Below are 26,643 nucleotides of genomic sequence, written 5' to 3' on the forward strand. Positions count from 1 at the left end.
TAGCAACGCCAAGTAAACACTGCTGTACGGAGAGACGTTCCCACCATATGGAAGCATGGAAAACACAATGCACACACAGAACGCACACAAACATGGAGCTCACAGCCATCTGCTCACAGACGTACGCACAGCTCGTCTACACATCCATTCCCCTGGGAAACCATGACGGAACAGAAAGCGAGGTGACTGTGGTAATAGGAGTCTGTCAGCTCTACATCTTGTTCTATATCTATAATTGATACCAGTCTATTAGCTGATGGTTATAAAATCAGGTTTTACTTCTAAGCTTAAGAGTCATAGAGGCCGGGCTGAGCTGCAGCATGCACGACTCCTCCCTCCCCACACCTCCCTTGTACTTGGCTTACAGCACTGAGCACTGTGCATCAGTCAAAAAGTGAGGGATTGGGAGGGAAGGGCATGCATGCTGCAGCTCAGCCTCTATGACTCTTGAGCTTGGAAGAAAAACTGGATTTAATAACTTTGCAAACAGCCATCAGTTAAAAGACAGGTATCATGTGTTTTATCCACCTATTAGCTATCTGCCCATGTCTGCAGCTCTGGCACTGACGGAAGGGCAGAAACATGTAAATCATCTATCTCAATAGTTTACCACAGTCAATATCCTTTCTATTTATATTACATTGCTCTGTGCAGCTGATCCAGAGATCTCCTCCTAAATAACATGGACAATAAGTAGTCCTCTCCATTATGTGCATGAGCCCAGTAGTCCTGGATATTCATAAGCACCAAAAAACTCCGCCCACCAGCTGCTGATTGGCAGTTATCTATCCATGCTGTGTATAGGCAGTCACCTGTCAATCAGCAGCTGGAGGGTGGGGGAGGGGTGTGGCAGAAATCCTAATCTCCTGCATATTAGGAGAATGGCTGAACAGAATGATGTAACACACTGATCTGTTCAGTGTTTCTGTCACTAGTTTATGCTGCCCTCATTTTAGGGTGTAATACACCTACAGACAGATTCCCTTTAAAGTGTGCCTCTGAGCAAAGACTGTGTCACCATGCAGATCTATGAGCCGCCGGCTGCAGGCTGATGTCTAGAGCCTATGTAGCTCAATTCAATTCAAGTCAAATGGGCTGAGCTGCAATACCAGGTGCCGCCCACAGACAGGAGGGCGCTATTGCTCATGCTTTATCTAACCCTGTATAATCTTGGCCTCAGATACTTGGTATTAAGTAGCAGCTGGTTCCCAGCAAGAAGATGGAGCATGTGAAACAGCTGTGAGCCGGCATCTCTGCTCTATCCCGGCCAGACTAAGTGACATGCCAAATCATGATAGACGGCATTCACCGGGGCAGCGGCTGGCACCAAAGCAAAAGAGTCTCACTGACGAATGAGGCAGAGTTTGCAGCAATATGCCGACTGTCTAAGACTGAGAAGCCGCCGTGTCCTCAGAAGGTGTGAACATCCCCAGGCTAATATAGAAGAATTACTCTATAACAATCACTGCCAGATCTTAAAGGATCCGCAAACCCAGAGACAGCGGCATATAAAAGAGCAGCAGTATTATAGGGTGAGCAGCTAATATCAGCTATATATAAGTACAATGCACGAGAATATCACTGCCATATATGTGTAATGCATGAGAATATCACCGCCATATATAAGTGTAATGCATGAGAATATCACTGCCATATATAAGTACTATGCATGAGAATATCACCACCATATATAAGTACTATGCATGAGAATATCACCGCCATATATAAGTACAATGCACGAGAATATCACTGCCATATATGTGTAATGCATGAGAATATCACCGCCATATATAAGTGTAATGCATGAGAATATCACCGCCATATATAAGTGTAATGCATGAGAATATCACTGCCATATATAAGTACAATGCATGAGAATATCACCACCATATATAAGTACTATGCATGAGAATATCACCGCCATATATATGTGTAATGCATGAGAATATCACCACCATATATAAGTACTATGCATGAGAATATCACCGCCATATATAAGTACAATGCATGAGAATATCACCGCCATATATATGTGTAATGCATGAGAATATCACCGCCATATATAAGTACTATGCATGAGAATATCACCGCCATATATAAGTACTATGCATGAGAATATCACCGCCATATATAAGTACAATGCATGAGAATATCACCGCCATATATATGTGTAATGCATGAGAATATCACCGCCATATATAAGTACTATGCATGAGAATATCACCGCCATATATAAGTACAATGCATGAGAATATCACCGCCATACATAAGTACAATGCATGAGAATATCATCGCTATATATAAGTACAATGCATGAGAATATCACAGCCATACATAAGTACAATGCATGAGAATATCACCGCCATATAAAAGTGTAATGAATGAGGATATCACCGCCATATACCAGTATAATGCATGAGAATACCGCCACCATATATAAGTACAATTTATGGGAATTTCACCGCCACATATAAGTACAATACATGAGAATATCACCGCCATATATAAGTACAATACATGAGAATATCACCGCCATATATAAGTACAATGCATGAGAATATCACCGCCATATATAAGTATAATGCATGAGAATATCACTGACATATATCAGTATAATGCATGTGAATATCACCGCCATACACAAGTACAATGCATGAGAATATCACCGCCATACATAAGTACAATGCATGAGAATATCACCGCCATATATAAGTGTAATGAATGAGGATATCACCGCCATATACCAGTATAATGCATGAGGATACCACCCCATAGTCTGGCAGCGTGTTAGAGCTGAGCAGATGGATATTCAGTGTAAGTCACTGATTGAAGTCTCTTCTCTTTCACGATTAGGAGTCCGGTGGGTGGTCCTCATCAGTGATTGGCGGCCTTTCCTGTATGAGCATACCCACAGGCAGAGGTGTCAGTCACCAATGAAGACCGCCCATTGGACTCCTAATCCTGAAAGAGAAGAGATTTCACACAGTAAAAATAAACCATTCTGCTAAATTCTCACTACTCTATAGAGATAGATAGATAGATAGATAGATAGATAGATGATAGATAGGAGATAGATAGATAGATAGATAGATAGATAGATAGATAGATAGATAGATAGGAGATAGATAGATAGATAGATAGATGATAGATAGGAGATAGATAGATAGATAGATAGATAGATAGATAGATAGATAGATAGATAGGAGATAGATAGATAGATAGATAGATAGATAGATAGATAGATAGGAGATAGATAGATAGATAGATAGATAGATAGATAGATAGATAGATGATAGATAGATAGATAGATAGATAGATAGGAGATAGATAGATAGGAGATAGATAGATAGATAGATAATAGATAGGAGATAGATAGATAGATAGATAGATAGATAGATAGATAGATAGATAGATAGATAGATAGATAGATAGATAGGAGATAGATAATAGATAGGAGATAGATAGATAGATAAATAGATAGGAGATAGATAGATAGATAGATAGATAGATAGGAGATAGATAATAGATAGGAGATAGATAGATAGATAGATAATAGATAGGAGATAGATAGATAGATAGATAGATAGATAGAAGATAGATAGATAGATTCATTCTACACTGTCCTATGTCATTAATACCCTGTTGTTTCCTATGTAGCAGACGCTGGTAACATCTGTTCTATGTGATACAGAAGATGAATAATTCAGGGCTTCCAGTCTATTACACAGAGATTAGATACGGCCCCAGACACGGGAGATCTCAGGGACGAGAAGAAAACTTTCCAAGAGGAAGAACACACAGAAACAAGACCTTCCTCTCCTTTATATCACCGCACTATAGAATGGAGCCCTAGACTTCTGGTATTGCGAGCAGAAAGGGGCAGATCTCCGCTTGCTGTCAGTGGATGGAAACCTTCTTGCTTACAGTCAGCTGCAGGGCCCGGTACAGTGTATCCCAGCTCTCCTGTAATGCTGTGTCAGCAGGATAGGTTTCCATCCAAGAGTATTTCTATTCAATGACAGCAAGTAGACATACTGAGAATAGTGAGAAATGGAGGGGAGACTTTAGGCTGATATGTCACAGCAGTTTGCTGGCCTCTTCCCCAGGTGTCTGTATACACTGAGGATTGATATATGTTGCCGTATAAATACTCCACAGCTGTAACTATAAATCACTATATAGAATGCTTACATATTACACATGTCCCCTTCTACCACTCCCCCTCAGCTTCTCCCTGTAGCAGAAGCTGCAGCTGCATCCCCCTCCTCCCCTCCTTCCTGTCTTTATATTATTGCATTACACACCATCAGGTCTCATATATCTGTCTGAGGCCACACAGAATAGATGGAGGAGAGGAGATGCTCAGCTATGGGATATTTACACGTCTATGATCCGATTCTGTACTTTAAATATTACCAAGGCTCAGAGAGAAAGCCTGTGAGTCCTGCTTCCCCTCCATCCATCCATAAAGCCTGTGAATCCTGCTTCCCCCTCCCATCCATACAGAAAGCCTGTGAGTCCTGCTTCCCCTCCATCCATCCATAAAGCCTGTGAATCCTGCTTCCCCCTCCCATCCATACAGAAAGCCTGTGAGTCCTGCTTCCCCCCCCATACAGAAAGCCTGTGAGTCCTGCTTCCCCCCCATACAGAAAGCCTGTGAGTCCTGCTTCCCCCCATACAGAAAGCCTGTGAGCCCTACTTCCCCTCACCTATAGAGAAAGCCTGTGAGTCCTGCTTCCCCCTCCATCCATACAGAAAGCCTGTGAGTCCTACTTCCCCTCACCTATAGAGAAAGCCTGTGAGTCCTGCCCCACATCCTTAGAGAAAGCATATGAGTCCTGCTTCCCCCCATTCATACAGAAAGCCTGTGAGTCCTGCTTCCCCCCCCATACAGAAAGCCTGTGAGTCCTGCTTCCCCCCCCATACAGAAAGCCTGTGAGTCCTGCTTCCCCCCCATACAGAAAGCCTGTGAGTCCTGCTTCCCCCCCATACAGAAAGCCTGTGAGTCCTGCTTCCCCCACCCATACAGAAAGCCTGTGAGTCCTGCTTCCCTCCCATACAGAAAGCCTGTGAGTCCTGCTTCCCCCACCCATACAGAAAGCCTGTGAGTCCTGCTTCCCCCCCCCCATACAGAAAGCCTGTGAGTCCTGCTTCCCCCCATACAGAAAGCCTGTGAGTCCTGCTTCCCCCCATACAGAAAGCCTGTGAGTCCTGCTTCCCCCCCATACAGAAAGCCTGTGAGTCCTGCTTCCCAGCCCCATACAGAAAGCCTGTGAGTCCTGCTTCCCCCCCCATACAGAAAGCCTGTGAGTCCTGCTTCCCCCCATACAGAAAGCCTGTGAGCCCTACTTCCCCTCACCTATAGAGAAAGCCTGTGAGTCCTGCTTCCCCCTCCATCCATACAGAAAGCCTGTGAGTCCTACTTCCCCTCACCTATAGAGAAAGCCTGTGAGTCCTGCCCCACATCCTTAGAGAAAGCATATGAGTCCTGCTTCCCCCCATTCATACAGAAAGCCTGTGAGTCCTGCTTCCCCCCCCCATACAGAAAGCCTGTGAGTCCTGCTTCCCCCCCCATACAGAAAGCCTGTGAGTCCTGCTTCCCCCCCATACAGAAAGCCTGTGAGTCCTGCTTCCCCCCCATACAGAAAGCCTGTGAGTCCTGCTTCCCCCACCCATACAGAAAGCCTGTGAGTCCTGCTTCCCTCCCATACAGAAAGCCTGTGAGTCCTGCTTCCCCCACCCATACAGAAAGCCTGTGAGTCCTGCTTCCCCCCCCCATACAGAAAGCCTGTGAGTCCTGCTTCCCCCCATACAGAAAGCCTGTGAGTCCTGCTTCCCCCCCATACAGAAAGCCTGTGAGTCCTGCTTCCCAGCCCCATACAGAAAGCCTGTGAGTCCTGCTTCCCCCCCCATACAGAAAGCCTGTGAGTCCTGCTTCCCCCCATACAGAAAGCCTGTGAGCCCTACTTCCCCTCACCTATAGAGAAAGCCTGTGAGTCCTGCTTCCCCCTCCATCCATACAGAAAGCCTGTGAGTCCTACTTCCCCTCACCTATAGAGAAAGCCTGTGAGTCCTGCCCCACATCCTTAGAGAAAGCATATGAGTCCTGCTTCCCCCCATTCATACAGAAAGCCTGTGAGTCCTGCTTCCCCCCCCCATACAGAAAGCCTGTGAGTCCTGCTTCCCCCCCCATACAGAAAGCCTGTGAGTCCTGCTTCCCCCCCATACAGAAAGCCTGTGAGTCCTGCTTCCCCCCCATACAGAAAGCCTGTGAGTCCTGCTTCCCCCACCCATACAGAAAGCCTGTGAGTCCTGCTTCCCTCCCATACAGAAAGCCTGTGAGTCCTGCTTCCCCCACCCATACAGAAAGCCTGTGAGTCCTGCTTCCCCCCCCCCATACAGAAAGCCTGTGAGTCCTGCTTCCCCCCATACAGAAAGCCTGTGAGTCCTGCTTCCCCCCCATACAGAAAGCCTGTGAGTCCTGCTTCCCCCCCCCATACAGAAAGCCTGTGAGTCCTGCTTCCCCCACCCATACAGAAAGCCTGTGAGTCCTGCTTTCCCCCTCCATACAGAAAGCCTGTGAGTCCTGCTTCCCCCACCCATACAGAAAGCCTGTGAGTCCTGCTTCCCCCCCCATACAGAAAGCCTGTGAGTCCTGCTTCCCCCCCCCATACAGAAAGCCTGTGAGTCCTGCTTCCCCCCCCCCATACAGAAAGCCTGTGAGTCCTGCTTCCCCCCATACAGAAAGCCTGTGAGTCCTGCTCCCCCCCCCATACAGAAAGCCTGTGAGTCCTGCTTCCCCCCCCCATACAGAAAGCCTGTGAGTCCTGCTTCCCCCCATACAGAAAGCCTGTGAGTCCTGCTTCCCCCCCCCATACAGAAAGCCTGTGAGTCCTGCTTTCCCCCTCCATACAGAGAGCAGAGAATCCTTATACATAGATGTGACTGAGTATTCTGCTCTGATGTGAGATGCGAGATGAAAGGATACTGCAGCGTCTTCATGTATCTCTGCACCACCTGCAGCCACTCCGGGACGGACATGGACGTCTTGTAGGTCGGTACGGACGGCACTGGTTGCTGAAACGAGACAAGAATATCCATGATGGTGACGTCTATGGAGATCAGCGGCTTCTGCAATGACACATTACATGTAACGGACACAATGTGCGCGCTCTCCGTATGGAGCGGAATAGGCCGGTATTCAGATTGTTATCTTATTAGTTGCAGGATTTCCTGGTTGTGCGATGAAGATAATAGATAATTTCCTGAAAAGCCACAAGAACAGATGTCAGATCCGATATCATATAAGGTGCAACTCAATACAAGATTGTTACAGTGGATATGACAATGTGACAGGGCGGACTGTGTCACTTGGCTTCAATCTCATGGGGTTTTTTTTTCATAAGGCCGATTGACCAAACAATGTCAGTAAGTGACAATCTTATCCAGTACTTATCAGCTGCTGTATGTCCTGCAGGAAGTGGTGTATTCTCTCCAGTCTGACACAGTGCTCTCTGCTGCCACCTCTGTCCATGTCAGGAACTGTCCAGAGCAGGAGAGGATTTCTATGGGGATTTGCTGCAACTCTGGACAGTTCCTGACAAGAAGCAGAGTACAGAGGACAGTGAGATCCCGTGTAGCAGAGTACGGCGAGATCCCGTGTAGCAGAGTACGGCGAGATCCCGTGTAGCAGAGTACAGAGCACATGAGATCCCGTGTAGCAGAGTACAGCGAGATCCCGTGTAGCAGAGTACAGCGAGAACCTGTGTAGCAGAGTACAGTGAGATCCCGTGTAGCAGAGTACAGCGAGATCCCGTGTAGCAGAGTACAGTGAGATCCCGTGTAGCAGAGTACGGCGAGATCCCGTGTAGCAGAGTACAGAGCACATGAGATCCCGTGTAGCAGAGTACAGCGAGATCCCGTGTAGCAGAGTACAGCGAGAACCTGTGTAGCAGAGTACAGTGAGATCCCGTGTAGCAGAGTACAGCGAGATCCCGTGTAGCAGAGTACAGTGAGATCCCGTGTAGCAGAGTACAGCGAGATCCCGTGTAGCAGAGTACAGGGAGATCCCGTGTAGCAGAGTACGGTGAAATAACCCGCCGGAGCAGGAATATGATACACACAAGGCTCAGGGGTTTTTAGGCTTACGGTAATTTTCTCGGTCCACACCACAATGTTTTGGGAAAAGGAAACTGAAGTCGCAGCTTTCTCAGGAAAAGCGTCATCATCATCAGGGATCAGCGTAACGGAAACATAAGAATTATTGCTTTTTCTTTCCCTTTTTCTCTTTTACTCTTAGTGTAGGCCGTGCTGCGGCAGTGTGATCAGCGCCTCATAGGTGTCGTGGAATTCATTATCACCCGAGCACTCACATTACTGAGAAGGTTATCACCAACTCCCACACTATTCCCTCCTGTGTGAACGTAAGCATAGAGCGCCCACAGGGACTGGCAGTGAGATCTCCACTAACACAAGGACAGGGCCACATGGGTAACACTGGTCCCAATCACCATCAATAAACCGCCAGGGTGTTATTACAGCTCAGGTCAGAGAAGGGAAACGTGACGGGCACTTACATAGTGGGATGTGTGGCTGGCACTATTAGAGGGGCAGTACTGTGGCTGATACTATGATGGGGCACTGTAGCTGGCACTATTACGGGGCACTGTGGCTGGCACTATTACGGGGCACTGTAGCTGGCACTATTACGGGGCACTGTAGCTGGCACTATTACGGGGCACTGTGGCTGGCACTATTACGGGGGCACTGTAGCTGGCACTATTACGGGGCACTGTGGCTGGCACTATTACGGGGCACTGTAGCTGGCACTATTACGGGGCACTGTGGCTGGCACTATTACGGGGCACTGTGGCTGGCACTATTATGGGGGCACTGTAGCTGGCACTATTACGGGGGCACTGTAGCTGGCACTATTACGGGGGCACTGTAGCTGGCACTATTACGGGGCACTGTGGCTGGCACTATTACGGGGGCACTGTAGCTGGCACTATTACGGGGGCACTGTGGCTGGCACTATTACGGGGGCACTGTAGCTGGCACTATTACGGGGCACTGTGGCTGGCACTATTACGGGGGCACTGTGGCTGGCACTATTACGGGGGCACTGTAGCTGGCACTATTACGGGGCACTGTGGCTGGCACTATTACGGGGGCACTGTGGCTGGCACTATTACGGGGGCACTGTGGCTGGCACTATTACGGGGGCACTGTGGCTGGCACTATTACGGGGGCACTGTGGCTGGCACTATTATAGGGGCACTACTCTACAGGGACAGGAAGTGTCAGAGAGGTGCAGCCACGCCATTAAGGCTATATAGACGCACAACACAACGCCAGAGCATAAATATAGAACAAAAGGACAGTACAATGCATGTGACTGGGGTATAACAAAGCCCCCATATACTGTATATGCAGAGTAAAAAAATCAGCCTGGGTTTTAAATCCATAGAACGTAGCATGTACTGTGGCAGATTTTCCCATTCTAACAGGAACCTGTCAGCTGAAATTCGTGTCCTAAACTGCTGACACTGTTATATAGCTGATAAGACAAGGAGACACATGGTACCTTTCATATATCTGTCTGTGCTTCCAGAACATAGAAAATGTTTTTATTCTCTGGTGCAAAGAGTCAAAGAGGCGTTCACAAGCTCCTGAAGCACTAACACCTCCTCGCTCCCCCTCCTATCCCTATGCCTGCTTAATTGACAGTTAGCTGGAAGCTGGGTCTTGTTTCCAAATCTCACATCTCAGGCACAATTTGTATACAGAGAGCAGGAGCGGGGCCTGAGACATGGCTCGGCTTCCAGTTGACTGTCTATTAAGTGGGAATATTGATGGGAAGGGGAGCGAGGAGGCGTTATAGCCCTTAGGAGCTTAGGGAACACCTCTTTGACGCTTTGCACCTTAGAATTACGCATTTTTTATATTATGGAAGCACAGTCAGATATATGAGAGGCACCTTGGGTCTCCTTTGCTATATAACAGCTATGGAAGAGTCAGCAGCCTAGAACATGAAACTGGAAAATCCTGCTGCAGACTTTTTTTCCAGCCATATTGTGGAAAAACTACACACTGACGGCACCATGTGATGTACATTAGGATGTGAGAAGGTCAGCATGACGGACACGTGGGACCCCTGTGGATGGATCACACGCTGCTCTGTGGTCAGGATATGAAGTCCGCCCAAGCACATGCCCTGGTCTCTCACGCCTAACCCTGCCGGACATCATCTCTCCTCTCGTCGTGTGTCTATGAGGTCTCCATCAAAAGGAAAACAATATGGAGGGTTCAAGGCCGTCACATAACAGTATCAAAACCTAATAGGTAAATTTTTAAAAGGGATATTCCCATCTCAACTAATACAGTTATACTTGTAGGACAAATACAATCCTTTAGCAAACTTGTCTCCTTCCCCTGATACGCTGCTCTTTCCCTTCCATTGTTGACATCTCTTTGTTTAGGTTACCGACCACCGCTCTGCTCTAAAAGCAGTGGTCTATCTGCTGCATGTATAGCTATAGTATAAATTTATAGAGATATAGAGGGAGATTTATCAAACATGGTGTAAAGTGAAACTGGCTCAGTTGCCCCTAGCAACCAATCAGATTCCTCCTTTTATTCCTCACAGACTCTTTGGAAAATGAAAGGTGGAATCTGATTGGTTGCTAGGGGCAACTGAGCCAGTTTCACTTTACACCATGTTTAGTAAGCCAGACCACTGCTTTTAGAGTAGAGTGGTCATCGGTAACCTAGACAACGAGCTGTCAACAACGGAAGGAAAAAGGAAGCAGCATATCAGGAGAAGGAGACAAGTTTGGTAAATGAGTGTATTTGCAGAAATGTTTACACTGAACAATTATCGTTCGAATTTTCACAATAACGATCGCATTTAGGTGATAATCGGCTCGTGTAAACACAGCAGACGATCAAGCAACGAGCGAGAAATCGTTCATTGTGATCTTTCAACATGTTCTCAAATCGTCGTTGGTCGTTTGCTAAAAATTCGCAGTTCACTTAGTGTAAACAGTCTTTCAAAGATTCACCCTATGTGTGAGATGGGCTTAAGCGATATTAAAAACGATCGCAATATCGATTTTTCTAATGATTTATTCGACTAAACGCTGATCGTTATAATGACCAAATCGTTGCTTCAAAATCGTTAAACGATCGATTGGGCGACTTATAGCTTCGTGTAAACGGACCATATCTGATGGGACTGTCCCTTTAAGACGGTGATGTAATAAATACCACGAATTCTAAGGCCCTCTCTAATACTGAATAACATGGAATCAATGCAGCAAACACCACAGAACATCCTCATATCCGCCCTCATACCCTCTAATGGGATTTTATGCTTCTCCTGGAATTTAAGCCGATGCGGCAGCTGCTGCCGGAGTCACAATTCTCTCATATCCCCCAACATTACAGCCTGGTTACTAAATGGAGCGCAGCTCTGAGGTACACGATATATATAGTGAGGATTCTGATAATTCAAGCCGCCAGCACCTGTCTCCCTCTGTCCATAGAGCAGATGGCTGGGTGTGTTCTTCTACAGCAGCACCTGTCCCATCCCCTGACCTCTCTACACTTCCACTTTCAGCATCTTTTCTCATGTTGTTCCTCTATTATTCCTGCCTATCTAGTCTCCCGCAGCATAACAGTTATTAGTTCATAACAATCTAAAAATATAAACCATTAGTAAAGGGGTACCCAACAAAAATCATCTGGTTTCAGAAAGTTGTATAGATTTGTAATTTACTACTTCTTAAAAATCTCAAGTTTCCCCATACTTATCAGCTGCTACATGTCCTGCAGGAAGTGGTGTATTCTTTCCAGTCTGACACAGTGCTCTCTGCTGACACCTCCGTCCATGTCAGGAACTGTCCAGAGCAGGAGAGGTTTTCTATGGGGATTTGCTGCTGCTCTGGACAGTTCCTGACATGGACAGAGGTGGTAGCACTGGAAAGAAAACAACATTTCCAGCAGGACATACAGCAGCTGATAAGTACTGGAAGACTGGAGATTTTTAAATAGAAGTAAATTACAAATCTATATAACTTTCTGAAACCAGTTAATTTAAAAGAAAAAGATTTTCACTGGAGTACCCCTTTTAGTAATGGTGTCTGACAGGGACCAAACGTGTGTTTAGTGTTCCATAGGACCAGGTTGAGTGAAGCCCTCCAGGTTACTGGTGCTAGAAAACACATGGCATTTCCCGGCACACAGGAAGACGCGTCCGCATTACTCACTGCTTTCAGAGACAATAAACGGCGGGAGTGAATGAAAACAACCCGCGCCGCATCTATTATCAGTGACTCATAGACGAGTGCGGTCAGTGATACTATGAGCACTCTCACAGAGCCCTGCTGGGTCAGATTTTGGCTAGAAGAGGCCGAGGAGCCCAAACAAGAGGGGGGCGAGCAGCACAAGGAGTCAATCAGGAGACCACACAGAGACAGATGGAGGCAATAGTATATCCAGCAGCACAGGAGTGTGCAGTCATTTATAATGTATCAGCAACACTGGATATTATACTGCAGAAGAAAGTCCTGCTTCTCCTATGTGTAATCCAGTGCTTGTCCTTATAGCCTATGAATTTAAAGGGAATTTATTGCCTATAGTTTTTTTTACTAATCAGACACAGGTACAGCAACATGGTCCCTTTTTTTCTAATCTGTTTCTATTTTCTGACTGTAATTTTATTACATTTGTAGTATGCTATTACAGGAGCAGCTATCCTGACATTCGCTTAAAAGGGTATTCCATAACTTTTGCTATGTTGCTGCCTATGGTGAGACTAAAAATTCCTCCCATACTTGTTATTATCTGTTCGGTCTCCTCCCCCCAGTTCTGAGCTACTGCTTTCTGCTGAAGACACAAAAATCTGTGTGTGAGCCTCTCTCTCTGTCTCCCCCTCCTCCCTTCTGAGACGGCTGATGTAAACAAGTCCCTATCTGCAACTTTGTAGCAACAGTAATGTCAGGAGGATTAATCACAGTGAGTTCATCAGCAACTTTACCTCAGATTATCCTTCCTAGCATTACAAAGGAGCTACAAAGTTGCAGATAAAGCCTGCCAGGGAATTGTTTACATTAGCTGTTTCAGAAAGGAGGGGGAGACCGAGAAAAAAGCTCACACACAGATTTTTGTGTTTTCAGCAGAAAGCAGCAGCTAAGAACTGGGGGAAGGAGACTGAATAGGGAACAAGTATGGAAGGAATTGTTAGTAACACCAGGGGCAGCAACATATTAAAAGTTATTTTTGAGTGGAATACCCCTTAAATGATAATAATCCTAACCCTGAAATAGTAATTAACATCAATACAACTGATCTGCAATACTATACACACACTATGGACAAGAGTGGTGCTGTTTCTAGAAGAAAGCGGCCATGTTTCTCTAATCCTGGATAACCCCATTAACAGCATTTAGCGATATGCTTTACGGCAAGCCCTATGGACATAGGCACAATGAACATGTCCAGTAATGGGGCATATCTGTAAGCATGCTCTGTGACCTCTGAAAAGGTCACACTACAGGAAAGGGAAGGCTGAACTGCTGTTGTCACCCAGTGCTGTAATTCTATACAGATCACTTTACAGCAGCCTCCTACTTATCATCACAGAAACAAGAGGAAGTCTCAACGTTTTAGACCTAGTGGTCAGACCGAAAATTGTAAGATTTCAGGATTTTATAATATAGGTAGTAAAATGGAAAATTAGCTCACCCCAGTTTTAAACCTTTAAATAAACTGAGGCCAGAAAGTGCCAGAGATTTGTAATTTAGTTCTAATAAAACATCTACAGTCTTCCAGTACTTTTAAGCTGCTGTATGTCCTGCAGGAAGTGTATTCTTTCCAGTCTGGAGAGCAGGAGGGTTTTCTGTTGCTCTGGGCAGTTCCTGACATGGACAGAGGTGGCAGCAGAAAGCACTGTGTCAGACTGGAAAGAATACATCACTTCCTGCAGTACTTACAGCAGCTGATAAGTACTGGAAGACAAAATAATTTTTAATAGAAGTAAATTACAAATCTCTGCCACTTTCTGGAACCAGTTTATCTGAAAGAAAAATATTTTTGGTAAACAACCCCTTTAAGATCACTTATGAGCTCAAAAACTGTCCCACTTCCCAAAGATAAAATGTAGAGACTTCTATGTATCTTGAATAAGAATAACCCTCCCCCACAGTCACAAGGCAGATGGAATGTTTGTGTTGTCTCACATCCGTATTGTTGATTTTACATTATTGTTCTAAATTTAACGCCTGGAAATTAAAAGAACACAAAGGTGGTAACCGGGATCTCAGTCTCAGCCACGGATGGGGAACCTGCGGCCCTCCAACTGCTGCAAAACTACAATTCCCATCATGCCTGGAGAGCCAGAACATTATCCAAGCATGATAGGAATTGTGGTTTTGCAACAGCTGGAGGGCTGCAGGTTCCATACCCCTGGTCGAGACCAATGTTCTCTAAAATTTTGTCTCTCTACCTGTTGCATAATATCTATCTATCTCCTATCTATTGTCTATCTATCTATCTATTATCTATCTCCTATCTATCCACCCATCTCCTATCCATCCATCTCCTATCCATCTCCTATCTATCTCCTATCTATCCATCCATCTCCTATCTATCTCCTATCTATCCATCCATCTCCTATCTATCTCCTATCTATCCATCCATCTCCTATCTATCTCCTATCTATCCATCCATCTCCTATCTATCTCCTATCTATCCATCCATCTCCTATCTATCTCCTATCTATCCATCCATCTCCTATCTATCTCCTATCTATCTCCTATCTATCTCCTATCTATCTCCTATCTATCTCCTATCTATCTCCTATCTATCTCCTATCTATCTCCTATCTATCTCCTATCTATCTCCTATCTATCTCCTATCTATCTCCTATCTATCTCCTATCTATCTCCTATCTATCTCCTATCTATCTCCTATCTATCTCCTATCTATCTCCTATCTATCTCCTATCTATCTCCTATCTATCTCCTATCTATCTCCTATCTATCTCCTATCTATCTCCTATCTATCTCCTATCTATCTCCTATCTATCTCCTATCTATCTCCTATCTATCTCCTATCTATCTCCTATCTATCTCCTATCCATCCATCCATCCATCCATCCATCCATCCATCCATCCATCCATCCATCCATCCATCCATCCATCCATCCATCCATCCATCCATCCATCCATCCATCCATCCATCCATCCATCCATCCATCCATCCATCCATCCATCCATCCATCTATATATCCATCTCCTATCTATCTATGTATCCATCTCCTATCTATCTATCTATCTATCTATCTATCTATCTATAAAACAATCTTCTCCTATGAAGCATATTCTCATCAGGAAACAGAAAGCTAATGATCACATGTTACGCTGGTGACTCCATTAACTTGTGATTGGGAACAATGGAGACAACTGTGTAATAAGACATGACTGGTGACCACAGGGCAATAAATCTGTAACTGAGCTCTGAGTTCACCCGGGGTTATCACCCAGCTTTTCTAGATAGTGCCTTACTACTTTATCTATACCTGGAATCAGGAATAATCTCTCTAGCTGTGCAGCAACACAGGACTCTGCAGACATATGGGCACTAGGTGCCTCACTTCTCTGTAATCTGTTTTCCACTGTCTGTTGTTATGTAAAATCTGTCTCTAGTAACAGCCTCAGCAAGACGGATTACAGGAAGTGGGGGTGGGGGTTAGCATGTGCTATGTGCAGGAGAGATAGAAAGCAAGCCTGGGATTTGTATTGAACCTGCAAGCCAAGCCGTTTCTCTGCTAAACACGATTTCCATTGATCCTACAAGGTAAATGAAGGCTTCCTTTTCATCTCTTACCACCCATACAGCTCTGGGCAGATGACCCTTGTGTAAACTGCAGTGTACCTAAACATTGTGCTGCAGTGTAATCTCTTCCTCCCTTGAACTCCATTGTTGCTGTTTCTTTCCTTTCTGCTCATATAGCACCTTGCAAACCCAATGCATCAGTAACCCCTTCACCTCCACATACCACCTATAGTGATGTACTGTGTAAATCCTCCCCCAGAACCAATGTCGGACTGGCCCACCAGAGTACCAGAGGATCCTCCGGTGGGCCCCCAGCTTTAGAACCTGCACTAACACTGACTGACATGTCGTTTCTCACTGGTTCTTCATTGATGGGCCCCCAGATACCCCAGTCCGACACTGCCCAGAACAGTCACTGGCACCATGTGATGGAAGAAGTAAGTGAAAGGAAGTCGTGTGTGTGTACTACTGCTAAACATCCCAGCTTTGCCCCGCCCCCTGATTATGAGTAATAGCTGTGCACCATGAATGGAACTCTCAGGGGCTCAATAACAGCACATCACCTGTCACTACTCTGAAGGGTTAATTTAACAAAACCAGACAGGTTTTAAACAAAGAAAGTAAGCTGAAATGGCAGCCATATTGGTATACCTTACACGTCCACATACGAAAGTCTTCTACAGGGCACTCACCTTGGGAAGCAGAGTGGCGTTCCGTATTCTGTCCACCATATCCTTTCCCTCAGGATGGACTTTGGCTACGTGGGTCCACATTCTCTCCCAGGTCTGACTGTCAATGGGAAAGCCACTCTTATTGACGTAGAAGAGCGCCCCCACCTCTTTGTCCTCTTCTTCCGAGAAGCCACCTGAGCTATTCCCGGAGGCGCTGGCCGGAGCCGGCGTAAGGGAAGAGGCCAAGGGGCGGTCATGAAGGCTCCGGGAGCGCATGGGCTTACTAGTCTTTGTCCCGACATTCTGATGGTGGCAATGCTTACTGTGGGCACGGTGGAAGGTGGAACTAGAGCCCGTCATGGTGAGAAAGAGCGGCCCGGTCACCGAGGGTCGGTGTGATTAGATCCTGGGAGGTTTAACGCCCATCTTTATACTCTATCCACAGCACATGAGGAAGGCACAAAGACAACAGTCACATCCAGGACACCTGCAAAGAAAAAAATAAATAAAAAATTATGTTTTTGTTATAATGTCAGCCCCATTGACTCTGGGTTCAGGCAGCATGAAAGTGAGGACAGATTCCCTTTTAAAGGAGTTGTTTACCAAAAAATTTTTTTCAAATCAACTGGTGCCAGAAAGTGACAGAGATTTGTAATTTACTTCTATTAAAAAAAAAAAAATCTTAAGTCTTCCAGTACTTATCAGCTGCTGTATGTCCAGCAGGACGTGGTGTATTCTTTCCAGTCTGGAGAGCAGGAGAGGTTTTCTATGGGGATTTGCTACTGATCTGGACAGTTCCTGACATGGACAGAGGTGGCAGCAGAGAGCACTGTGTCAGACTGGAGAGAATACACCACTTCCTGCAGGACATACAGCAGCTGATAAGTAAAAAAAAAAAAAAAAAAAGTAAATATTAGAAGTAAATTACAAATCTCTGGCACTTTTTGGCACCAGTTGATTTGAAAGAAAATATTTTGGGTGAAGTGCCCCTTAAAATGTTAGACTATTATATACACAACATAATAATGCAATAAAATAACTATTATGACACCAGGAAGCAAACATAAAGGAAACCTACGCTTTTTGAAGACATAAAGAAAACCCAAGAAGAAGAGAATTTCGAGGCAATGACTGTAACCAAATAAGTCAGAAGACTACAGTGCTCCGAAAATAAGACCATTGTTACTGAAATAGGAAGACCGCCATTAACCCCGTGACTCCTGGGGCGCACACACAGGAGGAAGATCGCCAGAGGGATAAAGAAGGTGCCGCCCATGTATCCATCTTACTGCAAAATAACTATCTGCACACAAAAGCAGCGATACAGGCCCAGAAACATGGGAATGTCTACTATTAGTATTAGTATTATTATTATGCACTATTATGTACTATTAGTATTATTATGCACCATGGATTAGTCTGAGATTAATGGGCCAAAGTGTCCAAAAATAATATCACCATCTATACTGTGCCAAAATAATACCGCCATATATATTGTGTATATATACCATGAACAAATTCTAAGACCATGTATACTGTGCCCAAATAATACCACCATATATATTGTGCCAAAATAATACTGCCATATATATTGTGTATATATACCAGCATGAACAAATTCTAAGACCATGTATACTGTGCCCAAATAATACCACCATATATACTATGTACAAATTCTAGCACCACATATACTATGCACAAATACCACCACCATCTATATTGTGCCCAAACAATACTACTATATTTACTGTGTATATATACCGCATATACAAATTCTGGCACCATATATACATGCACATATACCACTTGTATATTCTACATACACACAAAGTCTACGACATATATACTGTGCACAATACCTTCATATATATAATGAACAAATAATGCTACCATCTATATTGTGCACAAATAAAACTACTGCATGTACCCAGCACAATTAAAGCAATATATAGAAATAATTGCATCATATATACTATACACATATAATACCAACATACTGTATACATAAGGTACTACACACAAGCAATATTACCGTATATACTATGTACCAAGACTTTAATCTGTCATGAACAAATACAACCATACACTGACTTTACTGTGCATAATTAATACCACTTTATATACTGTGCAGTAATAACACCATACAGTATATACTCTGCACAAATAACACTTTCACATGCAGAGTGTACAATACTACCATATGTATCATGCACAAATACTACCGTATATACCATGCACAAATAATACTACCGTATATACCATGCACGAATACTACCATATACAGTATACCATGCACAAATAATACTACCGTATATACCATGCACAAATAATACTACCGTATATACCATGCACAAAGAATACTACCGTATATACCATGCACAAATACTACCATATACAGTATACCATGCACAAATAATACTACGATATATACTATGCACAAATAGCACTACCATATATACCATGCAGAAATAATACCATATATACCGTGTATACTGTGTGTATATTACCACTGTTTAAACTGTATACAAATAACATCACAATATATAAAATGGGTGAATAATACTACCATAGACAACGCTACAGTCCATACCACGTACAAGTAATACCAACACATACTGTATACTGTGCAGAAATAATGCTACCATATATACCATGTACATATACCCCCATGTATACGGGAAGGGTGTTGTTATTTTTGATAGCTGGCCCAGCAGACAAATACGATATGAAATCATACAGAATAATATCAATATAATGAAGCCAAAGGGCGCTGACATTCCCATCTCCAGTCAGTCTATTATTTCCAGCAGTCGGTCCTGCGACGGCCGCCGCTCTTCTTACGCCTGATTTCTGGTGTAACCTTTACAAGACGCGGCAGCTGCTGCACAGAGGGAGCGAAACGCGTCTCACACTTCTCTCCCCCAGCAGAGTATACAGCCAGCCGCAAATACAACTGCTACCAAGTGTATAGAGCCGGGTCTGGTCGGATGTGAGGAGGCTGCAAGGACTGATGATCCTCCAATCAGCTCACACCACACTGCTGATCCTCCAATCAGCTCACACCACACTGCTGATCCTCCAATCAGCTCACCACCACACTACACTGCTGATCCTCCAATCACCACACTACACTGCTGATCCTCCAATCAGCTCACACCACACTGCTGATCCTCCAATCAGCTCACCACCACACTACACTGCTGATCCTCCAATCACCACACTACACTGCTGATCCTCCAATCAGCTCACACCACACTGCTGATCCTCCAATCACCACACTACACTGCTGATCCTCCAATCAGCTCACACCACACTACACTGCTGATCCTCCAATCACCACACTACACTGCTGATCCTCCAATCAGCTCACACCACACTGCTGATCCTCCAATCATCTCATAACCACACTGCACTGCTGATCCTTCAATCAGCTCACCACCACACTACACTGCTGATCCTCCAATCACCACACTACACTGCTGATCCTCCAATCAGCTCACACCACACTGCTGATCCTCCAATCACCACACTACACTGCTGATCCTCCAATCAGCTCACACCACACTGCTGATCCTCCAATCATCTCATAACCACACTGCACTGCTGATCCTTCAATCAGCTCACCACTACACTACAATGCTGATCCTCCAATTAATACACCATTGCTCTACACTACAGATCCTTCTGTGGCTCTTCAGATGTACTACCAGGGACTTACTGTCTGCTTGTACTACCAGGGACTTACTGTCTGCTTGTACTACCAGGGACTTACTGTCTGCTTGTACTACCAGGGACTTACTGTCTGCTTGTACTACCAGGGAGTTACTGGCTGCTTCTTTATCCCCATTCGGTGGCAGTTGCTCCGGTCCATGCGGCAGCACTAGGAGCAATCACATGGGGGGAATCACATGACCTGCCGCACAAGCTTCATGTAGACCCTTCAGCCTATCAGTAGTCTGTGATACTGAGCCAAGCAGGGCTCTGGTCTCACTCCTGACATTTATTCTGTAATGGCCTCCACACTCCACCTGTCAATCAAATCTGACTTATTTAATTCATTATATTCTATAGTGCAAATCAGCCAGATCTTGTGGCTGGTCAGGGAGTGAAGTGCCCTGCTGAGTGCTTCACCCAGCTCCTGATTGCAGTGGGTCTCTTTTCTGTTGCCCCTCTTTTGTCTTTGGGCTTTGTTTGTACCTCTCTGTCAGTCACTCAGTCACCGGGGTCTCTGGCAGCAATGTTCCCCCTGCCTTGTGAGGCAGATATATAGTGCACAGCGATGAGACCAGTGTAGCCCGCTGATAATGGAGTTCCCCTTAAGTAGCATCCCCTAATGTCACATTGTTATGGCAATCTCTCACTATTGCTATGGGAGGGACCCAGTAACAGCTCCCCGGGGGTCACCTGTACCAGACTATATACAGGAGGGGGGAGGCCGCAGGGACCCAGTAACAGCTCCCCGGGGGTCACCTGTACCAGACTATATACAGGAGGGAGGAGGCCGCAGGGACCCAGTAACAGCTCCCCGGGGGTCACCTGTACCAGACTATATACAGGAGGGGGGGAGGAGGCCGCAGGGACCCAGTAACAGCTCCCCGGGGGTTACCTGTACCAGACTATATACAGGAGGGGGAGGCCGCAGGGACCCAGTAACAGCTCCCCGGGGGTCACCTGTACCAGACTATATACAGGAGGGAGGAGGCCGCAGGGACCCAGTAACAGCTCCCCGGGGGTCACCTGTACCAGACTATATACAGGAGGGGGGAGGCCGCAGGGACCCAGTAACAGCTCCCCGGGGGTCACCTGTACCAGACTATATACAGGAGGGGGAGGCCGCAGGGACCCAGTAACAGCTCCCCGGGGGTCACCTGTACCAGACTATATACAGGAGGGGGGAGGAGGCCGCAGGGACCAGTAACAGCTCCCCGGGGGTCACCTGTACCAGACTATATACAGGAGGGAGGAGGCCGCAGGGACCCAGTAACAGCTCCCCGGGGGTCACCTGTACCAGACTATATACAGGAGGGAGGAGGCCGCAGGGACCCAGTAACAGCTCCCCGGGGGTCACCTGTACCAGACTATATACAGGAGGGAGGAGGCCGCAGGGACCCAGTAACAGCTCCCCGGGGGTCACGTGTACCAGACTATATACAGGAGGGGGGGAGGAGGCCGCAGGGACCCAGTAACAGCTCCCCGGGGGTTACCTGTACCAGACTATACACAGGAGAGGGGAGGCCGCAGGGACCCAGTAACAGCTCCCCGGGGGTCACCTGTACCAGACTATATACAGGAGGGAGGAGGCCGCAGGGACCCAGTAACAGCTCCCCGGGGGTCACCTGTACCAGACTATATACAGGAGGGAGGAGGCCGCAGGGACCCAGTAACAGCTCCCCGGGGGTCACCTGTACCAGACTATATACAGGAGGGGGGAGGCCGCAGGGACCCAGTAACAGCTCCCCGGGGGTTACCTGTACCAGACTATATACAGGAGGGGGAGGCCGCAGGGACCCAGTAACAGCTCCCCGGGGGTTACCTGTACCAGACTATATACAGGAGGGGGGAGGCCGCAGGGACCAGTAACAGCTCCCCGGGGGTCACCTGTACCAGACTATATACAGGAGGGGGGGGGGGGGGGGCCGCAGGGACCCAGTAACAGCTCCCCGGGGGTCACCTGTACCAGACTATATACAGGAGGGAGGAGGCCGCAGGGACCCAGTAACAGCTCCCCGGGGGTCACCTGTACCAGACTATATACAGGAGGGAGGAGGCCGCAGGGACCAGTAACAGCTCCCCGGGGGTCACCTGTACCAGACTATATACAGGAGGGGGAGGCCGCAGGGACCCAGTAACAGCTCCCCGGGGGTCACCTGTACCAGACTATATACAGGAGGGAGGAGGCCGCAGGGACCCAGTAACAGCTCCCCGGGGGTCACCTGTACCAGACTATATACAGGAGGGGGGGGAGGCCGCAGGGACCCAGTAACAGCTCCCCGGGGGTCACCTGTACCAGACTATATACAGGAGGGGGGAGGAGGCCGCAGGGACCCAGTAACAGCTCCCCGGGGGTCACCTGTACCAGACTATATACAGGAGGGGGGAGGAGGCCGCAGGGACCAGTAACAGCTCCCCGGGGGTCACCTGTACCAGACTATATACAGGAGGGGGGAGGCCGCAGGGACCCTGAATTCCCCGCACACCAGTCTGTTATTATAGGGGGCTCCCGCAACCAGTGCAAACGATTCCCATAATAACAAGATATTAAGTAATTCATTAAGCTGCTAAGTGCTGCCCGAAGCTATGAAGAAATCTACAAGAGGTATACAGTATAATATATATACTATACAGTAATATACACTATATACAGCATAATATATACTATACAGTAATATACACTATATACAGCATAATATACACTATATACAGCATAACATACACTATACACAGCATAACATACACTATATACAGAATAATATACACTATACAGCATAATATACAATATAGAGTATAATATACAGCATAATATATAAAATACAGTATAATATACAGCATAACATAGGATATAGAGTGTAATACAGGATGTAACTCAGGATCAGTAATGTATGTACACAGTGACCCCACCAGCAGAATAGTGAGTGCAGCTCTGGAGTATAATATAGGATGTAACTCAGGATCAGTAATGTAATATATGTACACAGTGACCACACAAGCAGAATAGTGAGTGCAGCTCCGGAGTATAATATAAGATGTAACTCAGGATCAGTAATGTAATATATGTACACAGTGACCCCACCAGCAGAATAGTGAGTGCAGCTCTGGAGTATAATACAGGATGTAACTCAGGATCAGTAAAGTAATATATGTACACAGTGACCCCACCAGCAGAATAGTGAGTGCAGCTCTGGAGGACAATACCGGCTGCAGCTCAGGGTCCATCTCAGTGTGGTGGACTGTGGGTGAATGATATTTTGGGGTTCTCTTGTACATTATTACCAGCAGCAGGTCAGTAAGATCCCTCCTTATATCTATAGTGTATGATATATGGGCTGTATACCTCTCCAGGGACGGCCGTACATACACTGCAGGACTGGGCTGTGCACAGAGTATATACATGGCCCCTGTAGCCTGTGGTAATGGGATGGGCATGTGTCCCAGCTCTACAATGGTGGACAGTGCTGGGTAACCTGATCCGTCCCACATCCAGCAGTAATATAACTCTGCTGCTATTCGGAGGTTACATTACTGCCGGATCCTGTATCACAGCTGCAATCTATTAACCCTGCGCGCTGACTCCATAAAAACTCTACAGTAAGGGGCCATGTGGGCAGCAGCTATAGACCCTCCTGTATATACTGCAATGCATGCTGTATACACCGCCCTGGCTGCTGCAGAACATCTTGTGCTGCACAATGCTCAGCTATGTCCCTATACAGAACATATATATATAATATATACAGTCCATGTGTGGGGAGGCAGCCAGATATGAGGAAATGTGTCTCCTATTACTGATGGCGACCGGTGAGATTTCCCATCAGCAACACCAGAGCTGCCATCTGCACCATACTGGTGGGCAATCCCCCAACCCGATCACCAGCTAGTGTAACACTACAACTCCCATCATGCCTAAATAGCCAAAGGCCGATACATCCAGAGCCATGTGTCAGATACATCCAGTCATCTAGGAGTCGGATTAGATACATCCAGTCATCTATGAGTCGGATACATCCAGAAATCTATATACTGGATACATTATTATTTATATGTTGGATACATCCATTCATCTATATATCAGATACATCCAGTAATCCCCATCTTGGATACATTGTTATCTACATGTTGGATACATCCATTGATCTATATGTTTGATACATCCAGCTCTCCCTATCTCGGCTACATCCATCTCTCCCTATCTCGGCTACATCCAGCTCTCCCTATCATGGATACATCCAGCTCTCCCTATCTCGGCTACATCCAGCTCTCCCTATCATGGATACATCCAGCTCTCCCTATCATGGATACATCCAGCTCTCCCTATCTCGGCTACATCCAGCTCTCCCTATCATGGATACATCCAGCTCTCCCTATCATGGATACATCCAGCTCTCCCTATCTCGGCTACATCCAGCTCTCCCTATCTCGGCTACATCCAGCTCTCCCTATCATGGATACATCCAGCTCTCCCTATCTAGGCTACATCCAGCTCTCCCCATCTTGCATACATCCAGCTCTCCCTATCTCGGCTACATCCAGCTCTCCCCATCTTGCATACATCCAGCTCTCCCTATCTCGGCTACATCCAGCTCTCCCTATCTTTAGGCAGGAGTTGCTGATCGCCCATCACACAGCTGGCACACCCCTCACATGGCACAGACATGGCAGCTATAACCTTGGCAGTGACAGGTGAGGGGCTGGTCCAGCCCGGGGTGCAGCTCTGTACACTGCGATCCTTGTGCCATCTCTGTGCCCCCGTATTGTGCTCCCGTATTGTGCCCCCGTATTGTGCCCGCACCTCACAGAATGGGGATTTATAGCAGTGACAGGCGGCTGCTGTGTGAGGACTGCGGCATCCCCCGCCCCTCTCCCCGGTGTCTCCCCCGGTTACCTGCAGTCAGTGTGTGTGGCCCCGGGCCCCCGTGCCCCATCCTCGTCCGCTCACCGCTCAGGACGTTACATTGTATCAGTGTCACCCGGCAGCAGCAGCAGCGACGTGCTACTCACCGCTGATTGGCCAGCACAACAAAGAAGGGCGGGGCCACAGGAGACAGGATGAGCGGAGAGTGTACTGGGGAGGGGCGGGGCTACGGGCTGGGAGGAACAGCGGAGACGAGTCTGTAGTAATGGTCACATGACTATCAGATAGCGGCAATTTCCTTTCTTAAAGGGGCGCTCCTACCTTATACGTGTATGGAATAACCACAGGAGATGTACACCTCTGGGACCCTTAACTTAAAGGGATATTCCTAGCTCATTGCTAGAGGACTCTGCCCCCACCTTAAAGGAGTATTCTTATGCACACACACAATTTAAAGGAGTATTACTCTCTTATTGTTTGAAGATGGCATCAAATTATGACCTCTGCCTTAAAGGGGTACTCACATAAAGAAGCCAGGCTGTGCCATCCCCCCTAAGTAGTATTTCTATCTCATTGCTGCGATATAACCACCACTTTAAAGGGGTATTCTTATCTAATATGCTAATTATGACTCAGAAAAGGAGTATTCCTCTCTCATTGCTAGGCTATCACGTCAGTTTATGACCCCCACCTTAAAGGGGTTATTTAGCGCTACAAAAACATGGCCCCTTTTCCCCCTCTGGATCACACCTAGTATGCGCTTCTCCCACTCAGACCCTCTAAATCACAATGCCCATTTAAAGGGATATTTCGATCCAAATATGTTCTGTTTCAGAAATAACGTTATTGAACCCGGGAGCCCTTTAAGTCCCATGACTATATACTGGGAATAGTGGTTTATGGCCAATGTCTGGGGTAGGAGTTCACTTACCCACCTACAACCAGATATGCAGATAGACAAGGTCAATATTTAAAGGGACTTTACACTGAAACCTGAAGCTGCATGTAAACAATACGGGAGCGGGGGTCGTGTTGTCGCAGTCATGTGACATAGTGGGATGAGCGCATCATCAATCAGCGCATTCATGTGTACGTTATGTCACAAGTGACCATTGGTTCAGATGGTGGTTTATGTTGGACTACCCCTTTAAGAGCAATATGCCATAACATTAGAAGATGGGAAGAACTTTGCATTTATAAGTTTGCAGTACAGCATGACTGCCCCCTGTAGGCAGCAAGTGGAATATGAGAAACAGAAAGCAGATCATCATTACTGCAGGGAAAACAATGAATTATTATGATGCTGCCATTGACTTTAATAGGTGATCATGGTCCTCAAGGTATATAGCCACCCTGTATATAGCAGGGATATGGATGGACTGGTGTCAGGACTGACAATGGCGCAGAATCTCTGATACACAGGGCTGCAGCCAATGGTGGGAGAGAATCTCAGAGTTGTGGCCCCCACGGTGATTGCTGGATGCACATACACACTTCCTTAAAGGGATTGTCTGATTATACTCAAAGGTGCTTTCCCACAAACAGCACTTATCACTTATCCACAGG

The 26,643-nt window shown here is 46.3% G+C and overlaps 1 protein-coding gene across 4 annotated transcripts in view; it reads right to left on the reverse strand.

Annotated features, from left to right (window-relative positions):
- Positions 1–25,194, reverse strand: part of VASH2 (vasohibin 2) — a 57,243-nt gene extending 32,049 nt beyond the window's left edge. The window contains exons 1-3 of one of the 4 annotated variants that reach the window (XM_069954316.1): positions 25,108–25,194; positions 16,530–16,995; positions 6,989–7,077 (exon numbers count right to left, since the gene is read on the reverse strand). In XM_069954316.1, coding sequence (XP_069810417.1) covers positions 6,989–7,077; positions 16,530–16,868 — 428 coding nt within the window. In that variant the 5' untranslated portion in view covers positions 16,869–16,995; positions 25,108–25,194. Of the gene's footprint in view, positions 1–6,988; positions 7,078–16,529; positions 16,996–20,226; positions 20,256–20,307; positions 20,380–25,014; positions 25,079–25,107 lie in introns of those variants that run through there. The other 3 variants (XM_069954319.1, XM_069954317.1, XM_069954318.1) reach the window with 3 other exon arrangements.
- Positions 25,195–26,643: the final 1,449 nt, after the last annotated feature.

Source organism: Dendropsophus ebraccatus, chromosome 15, assembly GCF_027789765.1.
Source record: "Dendropsophus ebraccatus isolate aDenEbr1 chromosome 15, aDenEbr1.pat, whole genome shotgun sequence".
NCBI classification, from domain to species: domain Eukaryota; kingdom Metazoa; phylum Chordata; class Amphibia; order Anura; family Hylidae; genus Dendropsophus; species Dendropsophus ebraccatus.